Source organism: Doryrhamphus excisus, chromosome 6, assembly GCF_030265055.1.
Source record: "Doryrhamphus excisus isolate RoL2022-K1 chromosome 6, RoL_Dexc_1.0, whole genome shotgun sequence".
NCBI classification, from domain to species: Eukaryota; Metazoa; Chordata; class Actinopteri; order Syngnathiformes; family Syngnathidae; genus Doryrhamphus; species Doryrhamphus excisus.
Genome location: NC_080471.1, coordinates 18363769 through 18380667, shown reverse-complemented (window position 1 = coordinate 18380667; position 16899 = coordinate 18363769). Strand labels below are relative to the sequence as shown.

Here is a 16899-nt window from a genome sequence, read left to right as displayed (position 1 = left end):
GCGGTCATTTAACTATTTTGAAAAACCACACCGGAAAAAAGGTTTTATCCTTCCTAGCTTAAATGATGGTTTCACAGTAGTTGTGAACCCACAACTGTGAGGAAATGTGTCGGTCTTTTCGAAGGGAAAGGAATAAACAAATATTGTAACTAGGAATTGCAGTAATAATGCCAAAACATGGCGTTAATTCAGCTATACACACGGGTAAGTGTACACTGGGGGTTTAAAACACAATATAGATAGTTGCTCGTGTTAAAAGAGACATATGGGAATATTGTATCATGCTTTTCATTTGCTTGGAGGCAGAAGGCTTTGTAAAGTTTTTATTTTCCCTCAATATGTGTTTGTCTTTGAGTGAGCTAGATATGGTATAGGAAAGTGCATGTTTAAAGCATGATAATGTCATCTTTTCACAGTACCTAAATGTTTTCCTCTTTGTAATCTGCTCCAGTACAACAGAGTGTGGATTCCAGATGAAGTACACGTCTGGAAATCAGCAGAAATTCTTCGAGATTACCACTATGGTGATGATATTCTTCAACTACTTCTTGAAGATGGCACCGTAAGTAAAACTAGTAAACTTTCACACACAACGGCTTTAATGGATAAAAGGTGTCCTAACACATCACATGACCTCCATCTCTTACTTGAAGGAGTTCAAGTACACTGTGGACTCATCGCCACCGCAACTCCCTCCTCTTCGCAACCCGGATATCTTGGTGGGGGAGAATGACCTCACTGCTCTCAGCTACCTCCATGAACCTGCAGTCCTGCACAACCTCAAAGTGCGTTTCTTGGAGTCCAGGATCATCTACACCTACTGTGGTAGGTTCTGAGAAAAGCACTGAGATTTGTTATTCAGTTTTTCACATGTTGTCTCCTCTTCTTAGGTATTATCCTGGTGGCTTTGAATCCTTATAAGCAGCTTCCTATCTACGGAGATGCAATCATTCATGCATACTCAGGCCAGAACATGGGCGACATGGACCCTCATATATTTGCAGTGGCAGAGGAAGCTTATAAACAGATGGCCAGGTAAATAAAAAGAGGTTAACGTGCGTCACCTGTGAATTCAGTGAGTGAACCTAGCTTGAACATGCATATATGTTAAATTGGAATACATCACATATGACACGTCACAATTCCATATCACCTCGTACTTCGGTACGAGGTGCATTATTAAAAAAAAACCAACAACAACAAAAAAACCCTAAACTGTTATGGAAAGCAGGAAGTGAACAAATGTAACAGTTACTGATTGTAAAAGTACCAGATGGAGGGGTAGGATTTAATAAGCTTTGCTTCTTCCTACTCCTTTTGGACATGTGGAACTGTGAACTGATTATGTGATGCACTCAATTGTAATCTGATGCATGTTCAAATGAAATAAAACCATTACCATTACCATTACCATATGTCCAAAAAGGAATAGGATGGAAACTGTATTCAACAGGTACCCTTTACCAATTCTGAAATGACATAAGAAAATGATAGACTTACAATTTGTGAATAAGATATTTAACCTTCATAATAGTACACACAATGTGATACCTTAGATAGTCCTAGAAAATGAAGATTAAAGAGGAAGTGCAGTAATCATAAGCATTTTACGGGTATTTCCCTGTGGTTCATGATTCTCCTTCCTTGTACTTTGTCCAATTAACTGCTGTTAATGTTTCTTGAAATCGCTAATTGTAGAACATTTTTTTAGATTTATACTGAGTCTGTTCCATAATTTCATTGCACATACTCATGTGCTCAAAGTTTTTAGTCTTGTTTGTGTGTATTAAGTGTTTTACATTAATTTTTTTTAATGTTTTAATTTTTAATTTCATATTTTTCTCAATGAGAATTTCATTGTTTTTGGGTAGCAGGTTATTGTTTGCTTTATGCATATTTTTGTCATCTGTTGTGACTCCTAGAAATTTATTTTCATTCACCGTATCAATGTCTACACTGTCTATTTATATTTGCGCATAAATGTTCCTACTGCTATTACCAAATAACATTGTTTTAGTTTTCCTGAGGTTCAGTCACTTTTGAATCAAGCCATCTTTTTAGTGTAGTCATGTCATCTGTCATTTTTTAAATTCGGTCTTGTGTGCTTTCTCTAGAACAAAATGTTGCAGTATATCGGCAAATAATACTAGCTTCAGGTCTTTTGTGTACTTTACTAGTTACAATTGAACTGAACTGTGTGTGTGCATGCATGAAAATTCCCTTCAATGTGTAACCGCCTGCAAACTGCATGGCTACATACCTTTTCACTTAATATTTTTATATAGGAAATGTGCATGCTGAGCTCATATAAAATGTACTTCTGCCACCTTCTGGCCGTTTTTATGGCTTAAAACTGCACCAAATACATCTTTGAGATTGAGCGTTTTGAGTTGAAAAAAACGTACATAAATACGTATTTAGTAGTACCGCATTAGTTAATAAAACAACACCAGCTCGCCAACTCTCCCCTCCGGCAGCTCCAGAGTGGAACAAGGTCTAAGGCCTGTCGAGGAGTTTGGTTTGGTTTTAGAATCCAGACTGTTTTGATTGATGAAATACATAATTGGACAACTTTGCCGACAACTTTGATCCAAGTTCAATCCCACCCTCGGCCATCTCTGTGTGGAGTTTGCATGTTCTGCCTGTGCATGCGTGGGTTTTCTCCGGGTACTCCGGTTTCCTCCCACATTCCAAAAACATGCTAGGTTAATTAGCGACTCCAAATTGTCCATTGGTATGAATGTGAGTGTGAATGGTCATTTGTCTATATGTGCCCTGTGATTGGCTGGCGACCAGTCCAGGGTGTACCCCGCCTCTAGCCCGAAGACAGCTGGGATAGGCTCCAGCACCCCCTGCAATCCTGAATGAATGACAGTTGTCATATGTCTTGACTAGAAACCACAGGAACCAATCTATCATCATCAGTGGAGAATCTGGAGCAGGTAAAACGGTGTCCGCTCGATACGCAATGAGATACTTTGCTGTTGTAAGCAAATCTGGCAGTAAGACCCAAGTTGAAGACAAAGTCTTGGCATCCAATCCCATAACAGAGGTGAGATGTTAGAAATGCTTCTGTCATGTTCACAGCACCACGATTAAGACTGTTTTCAAAAATCCCCAAGTGTTGCCCAAATGTCTTCAGGCCATTGGGAATGCAAAGACGACCAGGAACGACAACAGTAGCCGCTTTGGGAAGTTCACAGAGATAAGTTTTGACAACAGGTACCGGATCATTGGGGCAAATATGAGGACGTACCTGTTGGAGAAGTCCAGAGTGGTTTTCCAGGTATGACCACAATATGTTGTGTTAATTCTGCTATGATGTCACACCAGTAATGTTGCTGCTTTCAGGCTTACAATGAGCGGAACTATCATATATTTTACCAACTGTGTGCCTGTGCACACCTGCCACAGTTCAAGGCCCTCCAACTGAGTAAGTGTGAAGGTTTAACGTCACTTTTACGTCATACCTTTACTTTGAAGATGTTGTTATCCTTTTCTCCTGCAGTGAGTGCCGAGGAATTTCACTACACAGGCATTGGTGGCAATATCTCCATTGAAGGTGTAGATGACAGGAAAAGCATGGAAGAGACTCAACGGACCTTCTCCTTGCTTGGTGACATTAATGTGTACTTTTACAGCATTATGATATTTATTATACTGTATTAATATGTCCTTTTTTTGTTTAGGACTGAATGAGGACTTTCAATCGGATGTGTTCAAAGTGCTGGCAGCCATTCTCCATATGGGAAATGTGGAAATTAAGAACTCTGGTGATGACAGGTCATCCATTTCTGTGAGTGTTCGCTTACTAAGCTTTATTTCTACACATTAAGTACATTTGCACAATTTAATGAAGTCTAATACAAGAGACGTAGTAAAGATTCTGCCTTTACTGGGAAAATAATGCTCAGATTTCATAGCCGGTGCCACACATAATTCACAACACATAATTGAAAATATTTTTAAGGCAAAAAAGGACAAAATTCATTCATTCATTTTCTGCCGCTTTTCCTCACGAGGGTCGTGGGGGTGCTGGAGCGTATCCCAGCTGTCTTCGGGCGAAAGGCGGGGTACACCCTGGACTGGTCGCCAGCCAATCACAGGGCACATATAGACCATTCACACTCACATTCATACCTATGGACAATTTGGAGTCGCCAATTAACCTAGCATGTTTTTGGAATGTGGGAGGAAACCGGAGTACCCGGAGAAAACCCACGCATGCACGAGGAGAACATGCAAACTCCACACAGAGATGGCCGAGGGTGGAATTGAACCCTGGTCTCCTAGCTGTGAGGTCTGCGCGCTAACCACTCGACCGCCGTGCCACCCAAGAACAAAATTAATCTTTTTTAAATAATGTTTTCAATGTCTGTGAAATAACAACTGATGGATTAAAATAAAAATGTAGATCCTATTTCTTAGCTGCTCAAGCATTGTTTGACGAGTCTGCTTCATTGATTACCATTATCTCAAAATCAGCATCATAACTGGTGCTCTGTTTTTTCCTCACACGCCCAACCTTTAAGACACTTTTTGTGTGTGAGTGACGTGAATAAATGTTGTCAGATGTGGAGAAGTAATTTGGTACCAAGTTGGTTTTACAGACATTCATTCATTTTCTACCGCTTTTCCTCATGAGGCTCTCAGGGGATGCTGGAGCCTACCCCAGCTGTCTTCGGGCGAGAGGCGGGGTACACCCTGGACTGGTCGCCAGCCAATCACAGGGCACATATAGACAAACAACCATTCACACTCACATTCATACCTATGGACAATTTGGAGTCGCCAATTAACCTAGCATGTTTTTGGAATGTGGGAGGAAACCGGAGTCCCCATGCAAACTGCACACAGAGATGGCCGAGGGGGGGATCAAACTCGGGACTCCTAGTTGTGTGGCCTGCACGCTAACCACTCTTCTGCCGTGCAGCCGTTTTACAGACATTTTTCTAGGGGGAAAAAAACACCATCTTATTCAGGTTACACCTCTCTCCACATTTATCATGAAGCAATTCATAAGATTGCCCACATGTACCTAATGTTGTGACCATTCAGTCATTTTACAATGTTTAATGCAAAAATGGATTTGAATCACTTTCAGCCCAGCGACACACATCTCCACATTGCCTGCGACCTGTTGGGTGTGGATGCAGAGGGGTTGGTGCGTTGGTTGTGTAACCGGAGGCTCGTTCTTGTGGCCGAGACGGTGGTGAAGCCGTTGCACAGAGACCGGGCAGTGAACTCCAGAGACGCCCTCGCCAAGCGAACCTATGCTCATTTGTTTGACTGCATCATTAACAGGATAAACAAAGCGCTGCAGGTGCCTGGGAAGCAGCATGCTTTCATTGGAGTTCTGGACATTTATGGGTAATAAAATATACCACTGTATTCTTGATTATTTTTTTAGATTTTGAATGTCTTCTTCATGCCAGCTTTGATTTTTTGGCAGCTTTGAGACGTTTGACATCAACAGCTTTGAGCAGTTTTGCATCAACTATGCCAATGAGAAGCTACAGCAGCAGTTTAATTTAGTATGTATCGCCATTGTCCACAACCAAACCCTGCATAGTCATTTTGAGCAGGCAGTTATCCATTTTTGTTCTTATTTTTTCCAGCATGTGTTCAAACTGGAGCAGGAGGAGTACATGAAAGAAGACATCCCATGGACATTAATAGACTTCTATGACAATCAGCCAGTCATTGACCTGATTGAAGCTAAAATGGGAATCCTTGACTTGCTGGATGAAGAATGTTTGGTACTTGGACATCCTTTCTGTGATTGCAGTTCATATTTTACTTTCCTCCGAAATCAATATTCCTCATAACCGTGCTTTTTGTTTTACAGTTTCCTCAAGGCACGGATCAGAGCTGGCTGCAGAAATTGTACAACTACCTTGATAGCAGTCCCTTGTTTGAGAGGCCAAAGTTGACGAATGACACTTTTGTGATACAACACTTTGCAGACAAGGTCTGAACATATTCTTTATATGTACATATCTCTGTTCTACTTCATCCCAAAAGTGTTTGATGCGGTTGAGGCCAGGGTCCTTGCTTTGTGTTTTAATTGTCTTCTGAACAAATCCAACTCCTGCTTGCTTGTAGTACTAGTAACTTGTAGTACTAGTACCAACTTTAAATTATTATTATTTATTCTAAATTATTTAAATTATTTGTACCAACGACTGTTTACGCTGTACATTGTTCATATTTGATGTCATCTATTTATTCTCCACATTATTATCTATCTATCTATCTATCTATCTATCTATCTATCTATCTATCTATCTATCTATCTATCTATCTATCCATCTATCCATCTATCCATCTATCCATCTATCCATCTATCCATCTATCCATCTATCCATCTATCCATCTATCCATCTATCCATCTATCCATCTATCCATCTATCCATCTATCCATCTCTCCATCTCTCCATCTCTCCATCTCTCCATCTCTCCATCTCTCCATCTCTCCATCTCTCCATCTCTCCATCTCTCCATCTCTCCATCTCTCTATCTCTCTATCTATCTCTCTATCTCTCTATCTCTCTATCTCTCTATCTATCTCTCTTAAGCAAAGTATATAGTGTACCTCTCATTTGTAATGCTATTCTCCATCTTGCTGTTAAACAGGTGGAGTATCATTGCAATGGTTTCCTTGAGAAGAACAGAGATGCTCTTTATGAAGAATTGGTTGAAGTTATGAAAGGCAGTCAGGTAAAAAAAAAAAACATTATTTTTGTTCTTAACACTTTAATTTGTTTTGTTATAATCCAAATAAATATGAGTTTGCATGTTTCTTAGAAACAAATGTTGAATGTTGCCTTGTTTTTCTTCAACTTAACATTTTGCAATTGTTATCAGTTTCCCTTCCTGGCCAAATTCTTCCAAGAGGAGGAGCAAAACATTCCCAGCATTAAAGGAATCAAAGTGAAGTCGGCCAGGCCTGGGGTGAAACCAGCCAATAAACAGCTGAGGACCTCAGTCGGCGATAAGGTGGCCATGTTTACTCTCTCGTCATGTGTTAATCAGTTAGTGGGCTGTTTGTTGTCCATGCTGACCGACATATTGCAAATGTAGTTTTGCAGCTCTCTCTCCTTACTGATGGCGACACTCAATGCTACAACCCCTCACTACGTGCGCTGCATCAAGCCAAACGATGAAAAGCTGCCCTTTGAGTGAGTACTTATATCAATTTAGCAGTAATAGCTTTTAACTTTGCTGTTTTTCTTTTAAGATATGACTCCGGGAGAGTCGTGCAGCAACTGCGGGCCTGTGGAGTCCTTGAAACTATTCGCATCAGTGCTCAAAGTTACCCATCCAGGTGATTTGTACTTACTAGACATATGTGTCCCATTTTTTTATAGAATATTGACATTCTTTGTGTTTGCAGGTGGACCTACTTTGAGTTTTACAGCCGTTACAGTGTCCTAATGACCAATCAGGAGGCTGGGTTCAACGATAAGATGCAAACGTGCAAATTTGTGCTGCAGAGGTTGATTCAGGTGTCCTTCAGTATTGTTTACCTCTTGCTATAAATGCATCTTTGACATAGATTTTACTGTATAATAGACATAGTGAGTAGAAGCACGGTCCATTGAAAACATCACATTGGATTTGGCCCCAGCAGCAATTTCCTAACCTTTTAACATTTCTGACAACACCAGCACACAAATATTGAACTTTGTATTATTTACAAAGTTCAGTATTTGTAAATAATAATAATAAAAAATAATAATAATACTTTGTATTATTTACAAAGTTCAATATTTGTGTATCAATATTTGTGTTTGTTGACCCTCAGTAAAATCTAATCCAGAACCTTTTTTTCTCCAGGACCCGAACCAGTACAAATTTGGTCGCACAAAGATCTTCCTCCGAGCTGGTCAGGTAGCATTTTTGGAGAAGCTGCGTCTGGACAGACTCCGAGGGGCATGCATTACCATCCAGAAACACGTGCGTGGGTGGATCCAGAGAAGGAAGTACCTTCGCTTGAGGCATGCAGCCATCACAATACAACAATACATCCGTGGCAAGAAGATGATACGGTTAGTGACTTGCATTGTGCCCTTGAGTTTGTCTTCATTCTGGACTGTCTATCATCTATAAACCCATACCTCTCCATTTTTGTGGTTTGTTAAACTGTAGTAAAGCGGTGAGTGCAGCAAACCTGAAGCAGGGCTGGGCAGCGGTCTTGATCCAGAGGTACTGGAGAGGCTTCCGTATAAGGAAAGTCTATGAAACGGTACGCTTGGCCACCATCACCATCCAAGCTTTCACACGAGGTTGGCTGGCCCGTAAATCCTATGCTAAGGTCTGTAACTGCAGCGTCGTCAGATTTTGTGAAGCGAAAACGTAGGGCTTACATGGCATCATCGCTCAGATGGTGGAAGAACACAAGGCCTTGGTGCTGCAGAAGTATGCCAGAGCTTGGCTGGCTCGTCGGCGCTTTAATGCCATGCGTCGCCTGGTGCATCAGGTTCAACTCTCCTACAGGGTGCAGCAGCTCCGAAAGAAGAATGAGGAGCAGGTAAATGTCCTCTCGGGGTCCCCACATCAGTCCTTGGAGCTTGGAGAAGATGTACACTAATCCCTGATCCTTAATCCCAGAGTAAAGAAAACCGCGGGTTGGTGGAAAGACTGACGAGCTTGGCAAGCTCCCACTCTCAAGCCATGGAAAGGCTTCAAGCACTGGAGACACAGCTGGAAAAATCAACCAACCAGAAGGCATCTTTGGAAGCAAGAGAGAAGAAAGTGAAAGAAGATGCTTCTCTGGTCAGTCTGTTTTTGTTGTAGTCATCGGACTACATAGGATTTCTGTCAAAGAGAAAGAAGTGTCTCATAAATTGCATCATATAGTGTAGACCCAGCTAGGAGACCAGGGTTCAATTCCACCCTCGGCCATCTCTGTGTGGAGTTTGCATGTTCTCCCCGTGCATGCGTGGGTTTTCTCCGGGTACTCCGGTTTCCCCCCACATTCCAAAAACATGCTAGGTTAATTGGCGACTCCAAATTGTCCATAGGTATGAATGTGAGTGTGAATGGTTGTTTGTCTATATGTTCCCTGTGATTGGATGGCGACCAGTCCAGGGTGTACCCCGCCTCTCGCCCAAAGACAGCTGGGATAGGCTCCAGCACCCCCGCGACCCTCGTGAGGAAAAAGTGGTAGAAAACGAATGAAGGAATGAATGAATGAATAGTAAAGACCCAATCACACCAAATTCCACTAAACTCAATAAGAACCTCCACCAGCATAGCATATTCAAACATCCAACCATGCACAATAAATTGCATAAAGATCTCACTCTACATGCTCCTCAGAATTCATCCTACAGTCTCCTTTTGGTAGCTCCGTTTTCGAGCAACAACACGTGAAAAAAAAATCAAGACAGCATCCATTAGAGGCTGTAATGTGTGTAGAATTCCATAAGGAAAGCGCCAAATACAGAAATTCCAACAGTGGAATGATGACTTGGAAATGTCAAAAGGATGGACAACTATTCAATGGTAGCCTTGAACAAGTTCCACTATGAACAAGATGACTGAATTTGCCAAGACTGCAAACATTTCTGGATGTGGGCCACTGGAAATCGATCCATTCTGCTGACTGAAATTGCCGATTGGGTACCACCCACCTGCACAGTTGGGAACCAGGAAGAAGGATCTGTTGGATCAGAGAATAATCCTAAAACCCTGCACTGCCCCAAACTCTGCCTTGGCAAGATTCTAGAGTCACCCCGTTTTGTGAAGTCCCAGACCAGTTCTACTCATGCTTGACAGTGGTTGCTCTGGAGGTGGCTTGTGAGAGGTGTGGGACATCAGCAAGATGCTAAGAAATTAATCTGCCCCTCCTAGAATGGATATGTCCATCGAAAAGGAAGATGAAATCTGCTTGTATTTCATGGCCACTTTTGCTCTCACATAGTCCCAGACTTTTGTTTTTCTACCAAAACCTGGTTCCATAAGTGGGGCTCATCTTGACTCATGAACTTCAACTCCAAAACTGTCATGAAACACCCCATTCCTCAAGAACTGGTGCTTGCATTGCATAGGCAAGCATAATGCCCACCTAACCTATTTTGCAGGTAGAGGTCACAAGGTCACAGTTCTCAACCAATCTCCTTTTTAAGATGGCTGTAATTTACAATTACTTTGCTGAAATATTCACTTTTCCCTTTAAGAACTTTGATCTTCTGTTCCTACTCTAGAAAATGACTTCACTTCAAGGTAAAATCGATGGGTTAATCATTGAGAGGCAGAACATTGAGAAAAACTTTGAAGCTTCCTCCAAAGAACAAAGAGGTACTAGCAGTGTCTATCTGCTGTCTGTTTGTCACATATCTTTACCAAACATTTTCACCTCTAACAGAGAAGTTTGATAAAGTGAAGACAACTCTACGAGAGGAGAGAGAAACACAAACAAGGCTTCGCAAGTAAGAAGAACACAAGTGACAATGCAGCTGTTTTCCATATTGCTGATGTCATTCTGCATCTACAGGATTGCTGAGAACAACCTAGAAATTCAGAGACAGGATCACGAGAAAGAGCTAGGAAGCCTGAAAGAGGAGATCAGAAAGCTGAAGGACGAGAGAGTCAGTCTGCAGATGAAGTTGGATGAAGACGGCCAGGTGAACACTGACCTGCAGGATCAGGTGGCCCAGCTCACCAAGCATGTTAAGGTCATCCCGGAGCTCCGCAAGGACCTCAGCAACTTGCACAATCAAAAGAATACCATGGACCGAAAGATGAAGCAACAATCTGAAGAAGCAAGAGGTATGGAAGATTATTGATATTATTGATGATATTAGAATATAAACATACACGGATGTTAACGTAAACAATGGTTGTGATTGTCTCTGCAGCCAATCTTAATGAGATATCAAGACTACTTTCTGGCAGTGTTGTTGAACAAGAGGTTCTTGTGGGGTAAAATCGATCTCTTAGGTTTCTACTGCTCTATTTTCAGTGTTGTCATTTGCGTGTGTATTTATTGTGTTTCTGAAGGCTAACCGCATTTAAATCTGAGAAGACGTATGAAGCTGAAGACCTGCTGGCAGCCTTTGATAGTCTAGAGAAAGCTATCAGGTTAGGTTTTTCCTTTTTACACAGTCATCCATGCACGTGCCCAGTATTGGACCTGTTTGACATCCATTTTGATAGAACATTGGAGAGCCACCGTAAGGAACAGAAAGCAGTCCATGAGACCCAAGTGGAGCGCTTGACAATGAAATTGGGCTACCTTCAAAACGAAAACAGCAGGTTGCAAAATCTGTTCACGGAGAAAAACAACCTCACTGAGAATATTCGCCAAGAGGTGTTCAGGCTCAGCAGTGAGAACTCGGTAGGTTGGAGTGTTTTTTTTTAACGAGTTTTCAGCATTGAAGAGGCCACAATCATTTGTTGATGAAACCTCTTTGTTGTCAGGTTATACCTGAGCTAAAAGTGCAGATTTCAGAGCTGCAAAGACAAAAGAAAGAGAGCGAGGTTCTCATAGAAGAGCAGAAGAAAGAGCTTGCTGGTGAGTTGAAAATACTGTAAATGGGTGATAGGTGGTTACAATACAGTTTGTATGCATTTTGGGGCGCAATTCCAGAACGAGAAGAGGAGATCAAAAACGTCCACCAAAAGAAGATCGAAGAAGAGTGTTCAAAGCGCAGGTGAAATATTCAGATTGATGTCGGATAATCTATGTTTCTAGAGTTTTCTCGCTTTGACTGGATTTTTAAAATTCTCACCAGGCACGTTGAAGAGCAAGCTGAGGTGCTAGAAGAGGACAAGAAGGAACTTCAAGGCAAAATAAAAGACCTCCAAGAGGACAATGATCACCTAAGTAGACAGCTGCAGATGGAGAGAGACGCCAAGAACCGACTGAGATTAGAAGTCACCCAGTTATCTTCAGCGAATATAGTGAGTGTGAAAATGTGTGAGAATCTCACAATAGCTGCTAATGTGGTACAAACTCTATTTTTGTTTTAGGACTTTGAGGAACAGCTTGACCAGAAGGACCGATGGATTAAAAAATTAGAGAATCAAATGATAAGCCTTGAAACCGCACAAAAAGGTAACTTGTGGCTTTTACTAGTTTAATGAGAAATTAATGGTATTTTTTGTGCTACACAGCCAAGAAAACATCTTCATCAGCTAGTCCCAAAGATTATCTTGGAATGTTGGAGTACAAGAAAGAGGATCAATCCAGACTCATTCAAAACCTCATTTTAGGTATTTAATATTCTTTTAATCCATCAAATGACTGGTTTCTACGCAGTGGTCCGAGAGGTTTGCTTACATTTCTTTCAGTCTTACCAGAATAACAGTTTTCTTCATTCATTCATTCATTTTCTACCGCTTTTCCTCACAAGGGTCGTGGGGGGGGGGGGGGGGGGGGGGGGGTGCTGGAGGCCAGCCAATCACAGGGCACATATAGACAAACAACCATTCACACTCACATTCATACCTATGGACAATTTGGAGTCGCCAATTAACCTAGCATGTTTTTGGAATGTGGGAGGAAACCGGAGTACCCGGAGAAAACCCACGCATGCACGGGGAGAACATGCAAACTCCACACAGAGATGGCCGAGGGTGGAATTGAACCCTGGTCTCCCAGCTGTGAGGTCTGTGCGCAAACCACTCCACAATTATCTTATATAACAGAAATTCATTAATTCATTAATTCATTTTCTACTGCTTATCCTCACAAGGGTTGCAGGGGGTGCTGGAGCCTATCCCAGGATGGAATTGAACTCGGGTCTCCTAGTTGTGAGGACTGTGTGCTAACCACTCGTCCGCCGTGCAGCCATAGTTAAGACATTTAAGTATAATAAAAAAAATCCCTGGGCTGCACAGGGACGAGTGGTTCGCGCGCAACCCTCACAGCTAGGAGACCTGAGTTCAATTCCACCCTCGGGCATCTCTGTGTGGAGTTTTCATGTTCTCTCCGTGGGTGCGTGGGTTTTCTGCGGGTACTCCGGTTTCCTCCCACATTCCAAAAACATGCTAGGTTAATTGGCGACTCCAAATTGTCCATAGGTATGAATGTGAGTGTGAATGGTTGTTTGTCTATATGTGCCCTGTGATTGGCTGGCAACCAGTCCAGGGTGTAGCCCGCCTCTCGCCCGAAGACAGCTGGGGTAGGCTCCAGCACCCCCACGACCCTCGTGAGGATAAGTGGTAGAAAATTGAATGAATAAAAATCCCTGCAAAATTTTCTAGAAAAGTCTGGTTGGTGGACGCTAATACATAATCTTATTGTATTTTTCCTTTCATTTTCTACTCAAAAGTAAATGCATCATGATATATTTTCTTTTGCAGACCTCAAGCCCAAAGGCGTGGCAGTCAACATGATCCCTGTTCTGCCAGCCTACATCCTCTTCATGTGTGTCCGCCATGCTGACTACCTGAACGATGAAGAAAAACTCAGGTCTCTTATGAATGCCACTATAAGCACTGTTAAAAAGTTTACCACGGTGAGTGTATAATAACAGACCATTAAAATGTATGGAGGGGCGATCTCTGATGTTTTTTAGAAGTTAACTTGCATGCTACACAGCCATAGAGTTTGTGCAGCAATACAAGCTTTTAATATTTGACTATTATAACGATCTCAGATCACAATACTCAAATGCATGTGCCCATTTTAGGCTCACCAGAACGACTTGGTGAAGTTGTCGTTCTGGCTGTCCAACATGTATCAGTTGCTTAACTGTCTCAAGCAGTACAGTGGAGATGAGGTAGGCACTTATATGGCACTTTTGAATGTTTTTTCATAAATATATAGTTCACTACAGCAGGTATTCTTTAACATTCTTGTGTTTTCATTGTTTTCCCAAAGGAGTTTAGTAAACACAGTACTCCCCGTCAGGTAAAAAACTGCTTGCAGAACTTTGATTTGTCAGACCACCGACAGGTTGTTAGCGACTTGGCCATCTGCATCTACCACCAGTTTATTACGGCTATGGAAAAAGCTCTCACACCCGCCATTGGTATGAAGCAGTTGTGAATATATTTATTCATTCAGAAAATACTTCATTATAACCGTGCTTCTCTTTCAGTACCTGCTATGTTGGAGCATGAGAGTTTACAGGGGATTTCCAGCATGAAGCCTACAGGATTCAGGAAACGTTCCAGCAACAATAGTGACGACACAGAGATGTTCACTGTCTCTTTTATCATTCAGAGGCTCTCACACTTCCACGCTATCATGAGCCAGCACAGCATGGAGGCAAACCTCATTAAACAGGTTGTCAAGCAATTGCTCTTTCACATTGGCGCAACCACCGTCAACAACCTGCTGCTCCGTAAAGACATGTGCTCCTGTCGGAAAGGAATGCAGATCAGGTTTGTGTGCATATGGTTTGTGTTGTGCAAAAAAAAAAAAAACATTTTTCTGTGTTCTCAAAAAAGATGAAATTGTACAAAAAGTTAATAACCAGGCGTTTGTTTAGTAACATACCTGTACATTGTACTGTGTACATGTGTAAACACACACTCTACAAACATGAGGTACATGTGACTCCACAAACATCAGAATCAGAATTTATTGTCATTTACATATAGTAGAATTAAATATTAGCAGCTCCATTTTCAGTGCAAGACAGTATGACAGTACAAAATATAGAAATTAGAAGAATAAATAATAAATAACAAAGGGTCTACATTGTAGAGCACGATTGGTTGCCTTGGTTACATGGTTACATCTTGTTGAGGGAGATGATGGCTCGAGGAAAGAAACTGTTTTTTAGTCTGTTTGTCCGTGCCCTGATACATAGTGGACATGCTGTATCGCACTCCTCAAACATGGCTGACATACTGCATGACACACGCTCCGTAAATATGGTGGACACGCTATCATTCTCCACAAACATGGTGGACATGGTAAATCCCACCTCACAAATATTGCAGACATGCTACATCTCCTATGTAAATATGGTTATTGGTTAAGATGCTGCATCGCATTCCACAGCCATGTCCACTTTGCCTCATGACACGCTCACGTTTTTGTATGACAGTAATTTTGTTCCTGCAGATATAACATCAGCTACCTGGAGGAGTGGCTGCAGGAGAAAGAACTCCAAAGTTCTCAATTCATAGACACTCTGAAGCCGTTGACTCAGGCTGCCTGGCTGCTGCAGGTCAGCAAGTCCACGGATGACGATGCCAAGGCCATCATTGAGAAATGCACTGATCTCAACATAGTGCAGGTATCTGATCCATCTTCATACTGCGCTTTTTCCCCACTGAAAACCCATATTACTACATTGTGCTAAACAAAAACTCATACAGATTATCAAGATTTTGAATTCATACACGCCCATCGATGGTTTTGAGAAGAGGGTGGCGTCATCGTTTGTCCGCAAAGTTCAAGTAAGCGAGATGTATTTTAAAGCTCTCCGCTGTGGAGTGATGTCACGAAATGGGTCCTAACAGTCAAATGTTCTTTTTTGTTGCAGTCCCTTCGACAAGATCACGACGGGTCCGCTCAGCTGATGATGGATGCAGATTATCGCTTCCCAGTTACTTTTCCTTTCTGCCCGTCTTCACAAGCTCTGGAGCTGCTACAGATTCCCAACAGCCTTCACCTGGAATTTTTAAACATGGTCTGACACAGGGAGACTTTTTTCCTCTCTCGGTAAAGGGACTGGACTCAACACACTCCAAATTATATTTTTGGAAAGCAAAAACTATAACGCCACCAATGGCAGTTACCACATGTTGCCAATAGTGATTTAAAAGAACAGATTGGACAAAAAAAACAAAAAAACAATATTTTTCACAATTCCGACTTAAACTGCATAAGAATTGTTGTCAATTTTAGTTTGGCTGACATTAATGGCTGTTGGTACTCACGTACATTGCGTGCACACACACAAACGCAGTCTCAGAGAGGCGATCAACAATTTAAAGTCATGTTCTTATAATTCAATGATATTTTATGTCAGTAGCTAAACTTAGCCAAATCACTATCATTAGCTGGCAACAAACATAATGCGTGTGTTACAGCCGCGTACTTACGGCACGAAGATGAGGGATTTAATGCTAGCAGTATTTATCATTACATAGTAATATTTAAATAATTTGTTCAAAGTTCAAATCAAGAGTTTATACAATTCCTTTTTGGATAATTACATTAAATGATCAAACGTCTTCCTTTATTAAATCTGGTGTTTTTCTGAAGTATTTGTATACCTTCCGGGCCACCATTTTATGTACAACACTAAAGCTAATAATAGAGCTATATTCCAAATTATGCCCAGTTTAATTGACACTGTCAGAGCCATATTTTACATTATGCATATTGTTGCACAGCAATTTGTTTCTAATATCGGAAGTGCAACAAACCACACAAATCACAGTTTAAGTGACCGGTGAACTAAGGAGCTGATTGGCGGAAACATTAACAAGCGTATTTAGTTACATAAAAATGGGTCAGGCTGCACGGCGATTGAATGGTTAGCACGCAGGCCTCACAGCTAGGAGACCCCAGTTCAATTCCACCCTCGCCCATCTCTGTGTGGAGTTTGCATGTTCTCCCCGTGCGTGTGTGGGTTTTCTCCGAGTACTCCGGTTTCCTCCCACATTCCAAAATGTGGCGACTCCAAATTGTCCATAGGTATGAATGTGAGTGTGAATGGTTGTTTGTCTATATGTGCCCTGTGATTGGCTAGCGACCAGTCCAGGGTGTACCCCGCCTCTCACCCAAAGACAGCTGGGATAGGCTCCAGCACCCACGCGACCCTTGTGAGGATAAGCAATAGAAAATGGGTCAAAATTGAAACATCATTGTAAACCAAAAATGAACATCTCTTTGTATTGGCTCTCACTATAGATTATACAAGTGTACCTAATGAAGTGGTATACCTATTTTTGTACTCCAGTGTATTAAAAAGTAATTTAACT

At 41.6% G+C, this 16899-nt stretch overlaps 1 protein-coding gene across 3 annotated transcripts; it reads left to right on the top strand.

Moving 5' to 3' along the window:
• The first annotated feature begins 63 nt into the window (after nt 1-63).
• myo5c (myosin VC) lies at nt 64-16873 on the top strand. Of its 3 annotated transcripts, XM_058075111.1 has the most exons (40): nt 64-204; nt 452-562; nt 654-825; nt 891-1035; nt 2896-3052; nt 3143-3286; nt 3352-3433; nt 3509-3616; nt 3690-3796; nt 5105-5370; nt 5453-5534; nt 5619-5759; nt 5849-5971; nt 6637-6720; nt 6868-6999; nt 7084-7181; nt 7241-7327; nt 7397-7508; nt 7840-8051; nt 8152-8317; nt 8387-8533; nt 8614-8778; nt 10212-10305; nt 10373-10436; nt 10502-10776; nt 10866-10929; nt 11008-11088; nt 11164-11344; nt 11428-11521; nt 11597-11660; nt 11742-11910; nt 11980-12064; nt 12124-12222; nt 13315-13469; nt 13644-13733; nt 13835-13985; nt 14055-14340; nt 15029-15203; nt 15286-15366; nt 15453-16873. In XM_058075111.1, the coding sequence occupies exons 1-40, from the start codon at nt 178-180 to the stop codon at nt 15603-15605; spliced, it is 5229 nt and encodes a 1742-aa protein (XP_057931094.1). In that variant the 5' UTR covers nt 64-177; the 3' UTR covers nt 15606-16873. The 3 variants fall into 3 exon arrangements, 2 of the variants coding, with proteins under 2 accessions (XP_057931094.1, XP_057931095.1); XM_058075112.1 differs by lacking the exons at nt 8387-8533; nt 8614-8778 and having other exon boundaries at nt 8152-8248; XR_009130125.1 differs by lacking the exons at nt 14055-14340; nt 15029-15203; nt 15286-15366; nt 15453-16873 and having other exon boundaries at nt 13315-13423; nt 13835-13982.
• Nucleotides 16874-16899: the final 26 nt, after the last annotated feature.